Raw genomic sequence first — 7,661 nt, 5'->3', positions numbered from 1 at the left:
CTCACACTGGCTCCAGCCAAAACTCTGGCTTATGGGTCTGTCTCACCAGTAGAATTTCTACACCAGTATAACCTGCCAAGCCATTTGTATTTACATTCAGTAAAAGCTTTTTTTCTTCCACAAAGAAAACAACACACAATATTTACGATCCAATAACAAGATCCCTTATGAAAATCACAGCAGCTCCAGCCACGAGCGCTTCACAGACCCGACAGAAAGCGCTTTCCTACCTGAAGAGTTCCCTGATTTCCCTGACGGTGGCCTGGAATGGGATGTTTCTGACCAAGATCTTGGAAGTTTTCTGCTTCTTGACAGTTTGTTTTTTTCGAGATGATTTCACAGCAGGTCTATGAAGTCAATAGAAAGGGGAGGTAAGGATCACCACGCAGCAAAACACCCGTCGCCTTCTGGCTCCGTCAAAATTAGCAATGCAGAATTAGCCAGCTAACTCACATCGACGTCCTTGCTGGTGACAATGGGAATTTCATACAGTTCACAGAAAAGGAATGAATTTAAGTGATTTAAATCCTACATCTGAAAATCAAAGTTTCCAGTTTGCTGATGGCAGCCTCAGGTGAGCTCAGGCAGCAGGCCTGGACTCACATCTGCCACCAACTTTTCTTTTGACATCAAATCTTGTCCATTCCATTGCCAGCAGAACGCACTATTTGATATATTTTTTTTTAAAAAAAGGCTTAATGTAAGCTAATTTTTATTCTTTTTCTTAGTGGCTTAGAAAATAGCAAATGAAGTTTGTTTGTTTGTTTATTTAACTTCAGAATTGTATTACATTTGAACAAGAAAACAATTTACCTCACACAAAACCCAGCAGCTTGTTTCATAAAGCAAAGCATCCCACATTGTAGGCTGGACACCTACTGAAGGGATTTTAGAAACTAAAATAGATGAAAACTGTCTATTAAAGAATTAAAATACAAAGTGCAAAGAGATGTCAGACTGCTTCCAGTCCTCAGGGACCAAATTTTCAAAGAAATTTTGACATTTCAGAGACTCTGCCTCTGGTAGAGTTTCCAAAGTGTCTAAAGGACAGTTTTTAGGTGCCAACATTCACCTTCAATAATCTGGATTAATTTTCAACTTCTTACTGAAAAGATTCTGCACTGAATAAAAACTAGGAAGGTAACCCTAAAAAGCAGGACTCCCAACTGCAAGGAAATTCATCCACAACTAACCATCTCCTCTGCACCTGACAGCCCAAACAAAAGAAATTACATCTAATTTCTTTTTTTTCAAGCAAGAAAAAAAAAACCCCCACGCTGTATTTGTCTTGATTTGATCAGAATTGGCAGCAGAACATTATTCTTCAGCTGTTGTTCTCCCTGATGAACTAGGCTAAAAGATTTCATTACCCAGAGAATATTTGTCTTCAAGAATTCTTTAAACCCACTGGAACTTGGGTTATCAGTTGATTTTGCCATGTTGACCAAACTGTCACCACAGCAGAGGTTTTGAGGAGTCTCTTCCTTGAGTGTGGAAGAAAACTCAAGCACTTGGATCTCACTTTGGGCTCATTTTTGGGGTTCTTGCATGCTGCTTAGGGATTTTAACTGGAAATATGTCATTTAGTGAGTGAACACCTTTGCATCAGCTATTCATAATTTTTTTTTGCAAGTACAGTTGACTAAAGTGACTCTGAGTAAAGCACAACAAAGGCTGATGTGTTAAACAGTCAGAGCACCACCAATCACACCCCTAATGATGCAGACACACTAGGAAAGAAATTAAGAACTTGCCAAGCATTACTGCACCTTAAATATAACCACGTGACACAGGTGAGATAGAAGTTTTACCTGAGAGCTCTCTCTGAGATTTTCACTTCCAGCTTATGACCATCTACAGAGCAGCCCTAGAAGTTAAAACGAAGAAATAAAATCAACAACAAAAAAAATCTAAGTCACCAAAGCTTTCAAGCTCCCAGAATACAAGCACAGCATTTCACGTCTTGCTCTTTCCCATATATATTCTTCCCCTTCTCCCTGCCAATTTTTTTTCACTCATACAAGGCTTCTGATGTGAGGTTGAAGACAGCTTGGCTGACTGAAGCAGTAGCCAACATCCCTGATCTAGCTGTCCATCAACCTCAGCTCTGCCACTAAACTGGCAAAGATGAGGCACTTCACTACCCTGGGCTACGGTTTCCTCTCCCTCTAGACTGTAAACTCTCCAAGGCAGTGACTGTCTTCTTATTTGTTCTGGACTGAGCCAGGGATGTCTCATTGGCTGTCAGTAGCCAACACAGCAAGAGTGTCTTCTAACTCTTGCTTCCTGTGCCTCAAAGAATTTCCTGCAGCTCAGCACCAAAACCAAGCAGCCTCTTGCCTTATCAGCCCTGACAGGGTATACGACATGCAAAGGCACTACACCAGGATCCTGGAGCCCTGCTGCTCAGTCCCTCCACAAAATACCTGTTTTCCTGCTTTCTCCCCCAGGATTCTGCCTTTCAAAAGGATGGAGAAACACACATCTAGCCCAAGACTACCTAGGCCGTGGAATGTGAAATGACCACATGCTGAAGGTGGGACTCATGGATTGTGGTCACTGAACAAACACACACAGATTCCAGAGAGTAATTCCTTCACATCTGCCTATACAGGGATCACTTGCTGGTCTAGCAGCAGCAGAGGGAATGATTTATTCCTTCAGAGTGTGGCCAAACCCTGTGGCGTGTGTCACAGGGAAGGCAGGAGGATAGAAGACCCTGAAGCAATGGCAGATTCAAAGAGAGTAGAGCTGAACTCTGCAGCATTAAATACTAAGCAATCCTTATTCTCATTGTGAATAGGGGCGTGGGTCCCTGTCACCTCTGCAAAGGGAACCTCGTAGAATAAACTCATTAAATTTCAATCACTGCACATTTTCTACCACCTCCATATTGGATTAGCACTAGGAAACACTCTTTGGCATGAGGTCTTGTCCCTTTACACACCCTCTTTCCTCACAAACCTGGTTCATTTCAAAGGCTTCTTCATCTGCACAGTGTAACTCATAATACTGACATCCTCAGCTACATTTTAAACCTCATGGTTCAACCACAGCCTTTACCCACCACCTCTGGAAAGAAATCTGGACTGACAATGCTTAAGCTTACCTGGAGCCGGCGCAGGGCTTTCTGGGCGCTCTCTGGCTTCTTGTACTCCACAAATCCAAAGCCCATTGAAAGCAAAGTGCCTGTCAGAAAAGAAAGGAGACTCATTAAACTAGCAGGAAAGAGATTTAAAAACTCACCAGAAACAAGCCCTGATTGCCAAAACTGACAAAAACTAATACCCAGGCAAAGGGCCAGCACATCCATGCCCTGCCTCTGACACTCCTCATGAGCACCCCCATTCCTGACTTGCTTTGAGCAAGATGCTGCTCCAGAACAGCTTGTTTTGGTGCTGATGTCAAAGAGGAGATAACCAATGTTGCATGCAAAACTGATTAGTTTTTTGCTTTGCATAATTTCAGTGCAACCTCCTTCAATAAAACACCAAGTCCTACAAAACAACTGCCAGTCACAGCCAGGGTAAGCGATGCCTTTATGGATATACACAGAACTATTTCTTCAGGAGTGAAATGAGACCTTCATTTTGAAAATTCTCCAACTACCCAGAAATGGGTGTGACTTTTGCTGCAGGACAGCAATAGGCAGGTTGCAGTCTGGTCTCCAAAAGAGACACTTCTAACCTGCAAGCCCTTCAGAAATTCATTTTGGCCAACACCTGACCAGCAGTCACTGACCGCTGCTGGGAGCTGAGCATTTGAGATCTGTTTCAGTTTGGACTGTCATGTGCTGTATTCCACATCATCACCAAGTGCAAGCCCTGCATTTCATTTGAGAGACAAAGTGCCTTGGAGGTCTGCAAGGCACAAAAAGAGCTAATATTTCTATAAACCTGGGCAGGCAGCTGCTGGTTCCATGTGAAAGGAGGAGACAACTATTACACTTGCAGCACCCACAGTCCTGACACACTCCTGAGGAACACAGTCACCATTTCGAGAGCCATAAACAAGGCTGGGTGAGGAAGAATCCACAAGCAAAGCCATAACACCCAGTTTCCACCTTCAAAACCTCAATGCCAGTTAGAGAGGTCACCCCACAGCGACAGAAAGGGATCAGTTTGGTAGGTGGAATAAGATCAGCCTAGGTTCAAATGCTGTTGTTGCCTGGTCCTGAGCACACCTGCAGCCAGACACATAAGCAGTACTGAAGAGTCTGCTTTATTGATTTTTCTTTCAGTACATCCAAGTTTTCAAGCATCCCATCCAAGAGGAATCCTGTTAAGGCAAAATCCCATAAAGCTGTGCAACTCCCTAAAATCCAGTAAGAACACACAGCCCATCATCTAGCCAGCATTTGCCTTCAGCAAACCTTTCCCTGTCCAACCACCCAGAAAGGGAGGGCAGTCACTGCCACAGGCATAACCACCCCTCAGAACAGCCTGCTGGGTTGGGATCCCGCAGGCAGAGGGCAAACAGAGCCCACTCAGCACAGCATTCAGCCAGGAATCCTTAAAGATCTCAGATAACATATGTTGTGTGCAGGTTTAATCATCGCAGGGCACCGGTTCTGTTCAACTTGCATCCTACTCTCTTCTGTCATCTTGAAGGAGTTGGCTTCTCTATCCTGATCTCAAGAGAAGGCCAAGTCTCCACAAATCCCACAATTGAGCTTAACCTTCTCAACTGAACCCCCGGGGTATTTTTGGTTGCTGCTTTCAGCCATTTCAACAGGCACACTTCTAGAAATACTAAGGATTTCACAAACGAGAACACAAATGCTCAGCCGGATGAATGCTAAAGCAACGCCACACCTGAGCCCTCAGCAACCAGCCGAGGGAAGGAATTGAACAGCAACATCTAGAGTACCTGCTTTGTCTTTCTTCTTGGATATTGTGCAGCTCTTCACAGCTCCCACTTTGGAGAACGTCTGCAAGGAATTTGGACACGTGATTCAGTTCCCTTTGTCACAGGCTTACAACTCGAGTGACAATGTGGCCCTCTTCCAGAGCCAGGAGCACACGCTCGCAGGCCCACCTTCCCCCAACACACACCTGACAAGCAGTCGGTGCAGCTGTGCCTTGTAAGATTATTTCTGCACAAACATACACCCATCCACTGACAGACTTTTAAAGAAATCAATACACACGTTCCCAGAAATCCTCCACCACTCCTCAGAAACTGCACAGGGATCTGGGATGGCTCTGAAGGAATACTATGGATTATAAGACACCTTCACACCCAGGTGATGACCTTAGTGGTGGGTGACTTCTGTGATGCCCCTTGAATACAGCTCCTTCCAAAGCCATGAAGGAGGGGCTGCAGGGTAGCAGGGGCTGCTCTACAGTGACAAGCCATCTATTCAACTGCTTCATAAAACTGCAGCCAGAAGGCAGGAAAAGAAGAAGGGATAAGTCCCAATCTTCCTCTGAACATTTACATTTGTCCCAGATGAAACTGGATCAGGGTTTCTACTAGTACTGCAGTCCCAAGGTGGAGGAGCACGGGTCCAGGATGAACTGACATTGTGACAACATTCCTGGGCCATGAAACATGTCTTTTCACATGGTTACAAAAAGTGGGAGAGATGGGAACTCCCAGTTGCTTTTCCCTATTTTGCTATTAATATCCACATGGCTTTAGGAACCCCATGATCTCTCCCAAGTCTTTTGCTGAGGTAAAGCACAGACAACTCAATGTTGGTAAAAGCTTAGATGAAAAACAGATTTCAGTGAAACCATCACTTATTTTGTTATTGCCTTAACAGACAAAGCAGTAGCACAGCTGCACAAGTGCTTGTCCCAAGGAGAAGCATTACAGAAAGCACAGGAACTGAGTTTTCAAAGATTTCCTACTGCCTCCACCTGTCCTGAGGTGGAATTAAACCCCATCAAAATGGTTTCACATACATTTATCTTCACTGACACTTGAAACCCCAAAGCTAAGGTTCCCAATCCCAGTACAATCCAGTGCTCCTTCATCTCCCACTAGGTCATACTTGTTGCAATTTAACTCCTTTAAAGACTTTACCCTCAGCACAAGAGAGGTGGAGAACAGCTTGCCCCTTGTTTCCTGTAGCAGACTAGATCCCTTTCCTCTAGCCCATGCTGGGAGCACAGGTTTTACTCCATCAGGCATCTCAGTTTGGCCCTCAAACACACACTTAACCACTTCAGACCATGCTAAGCAAAACCCAGTCCCCCCCTCCTCCCTTACAGCTCACCTCCTTCAGTGTGTCTTCTGTGGTGGCAAAGTTCAGGTTTTTTATGAACAAGGTACACCCAGGAATGCTTTCTTCTTCCTCCTCCTCCTCTTCTTCCTCCTCTTCTTCCTGTGCTGCTGTTTCCCCTGAGCCTTTTAGAGCTGTGTCAGTGTCATCACCTGAAACAAAAAGAATAAGCCCAACTTTTTAAGATGTAATAAAGCCAAACTTTGGAGGAGCTTGCCCACTATCCCAGCTCATAGTTACTGCTCCAGCAGCAACAGGTCACCGCTCTTATAACCTCTTTGTGGGTGGACATAGACTGAAGCAAGCTCAACACACAGTATATAAATACATCCCCATAAAAACTAAAATATTGCCTACTCTGAGTGTAGAAACCCCACAAACCTCCTTCCCCAGCACCTCAAACACCCTCACATCAAACCTAGCCAGACACCTGCTCAATTAAGCAAAGGGGCCCCAAACTTGCTTAATTTCCTCGCTGCTCTGGAACCTCATCTCTTGCCAATACATATCTGCAGGGTGTGAAACAACATCCCCATCAGTATGTGAAGGAACATGACCTGTAAAGTCCAAACACATACTGAAGAGCAACAAAGAACTGCACCCAGCACAGAGGATGTGGTCTTAAAGGGCCTTGTTTTAGGAATAACACTTTCAGAGCCATGGGTTGATACTCCAAGACTCACAAATCTCACTCAGGTCAATATTGACGCACATTATTTTGTACAAATCTTGCTTTAGGAATCTACAAAGGCAAATCTATAAAAAGAAAACCAAGTAATCAAGCCATAGTTCAGCAGACAGTGCAACAGCTTCCTCTAGGGCACCCAAGCCCCACGATGGAGCTGTGAGCACCTGTCCACAGCTGGGAAGTTAACAGAAACCTGGACACCACACAGGTGATCAATGGGCAAGCCTGCTGGTATTTGTGGTTGGTCTTAGCAAGGAGCAAGGCTTTGGCAACTGCATTTTGTCTCTCTCCATCCATCTATTTCCCAAATATTGCTCTTCCCAAATTGTAAAATGGCTTAATAATTTCTACTCTACTTAATGTGATGAAGAAGCCCTCAAAGCTACCGAGCACACACAGGGGAGAGGAGAGATCTGTTAAAGCCACACTGAAGCAGAGGCTACAGTGGGACTAGGCCCTTATCAGACATCAGAGAATACACACGAGCTCTCTTGCTGTCTCTCACCCACTGACTTACCAACTCCTTTCTTCACTAGACCACTCGTCTTTCAGAGCAGCTTCAACCCCTACAGAGCAGCTGATGCTGTGCTCAGAAGGGGCAAACTGCACGTCTCCCTTTGGCATTAACACCCCCCTCAGCGATTTTTCTAGGCTTATTTTTCCTCTTATTTCATAGGAGGGGAACCTGCACTGGGCCAGGGGTGTGCAGAGACCCCCCCAGCTCCATCCCAAGAGCTGTCTTTC

The 7,661-nt window shown here is 44.9% G+C and overlaps 1 protein-coding gene across 1 annotated transcript in view; it reads right to left on the bottom strand.

Moving 5' to 3' along the window:
• Positions 1 to 230: 230 nt before the first annotated feature.
• The window catches only part of RBM19 (RNA binding motif protein 19), a gene marked incomplete at its 3' end in the record, with an annotated part of 19,550 nt that continues 12,119 nt past the window's right edge, over positions 231 to 7,661 (bottom strand). Inside the window, exons 16-20 of the mRNA XM_029083812.1 lie at positions 6,224 to 6,381; positions 4,870 to 4,930; positions 3,110 to 3,189; positions 1,812 to 1,867; positions 231 to 347 (exon numbers count right to left, since the gene is read on the bottom strand). Coding sequence (XP_028939645.1) covers positions 231 to 347; positions 1,812 to 1,867; positions 3,110 to 3,189; positions 4,870 to 4,930; positions 6,224 to 6,381 — 472 coding nt within the window. The remainder of the gene's footprint in view (positions 348 to 1,811; positions 1,868 to 3,109; positions 3,190 to 4,869; positions 4,931 to 6,223; positions 6,382 to 7,661) is intronic.

Source organism: Antrostomus carolinensis, unplaced genomic scaffold, assembly GCF_000700745.2.
Source record: "Antrostomus carolinensis isolate BGI_N321 unplaced genomic scaffold, ASM70074v2 scaffold30232, whole genome shotgun sequence".
Lineage (NCBI taxonomy): Eukaryota > Metazoa > Chordata > Aves > Caprimulgiformes > Caprimulgidae > Antrostomus > Antrostomus carolinensis.
The sequence above is the reverse complement of the archived record's forward strand: the minus strand, read 5'-3'. Positions and strand labels throughout refer to the sequence as shown.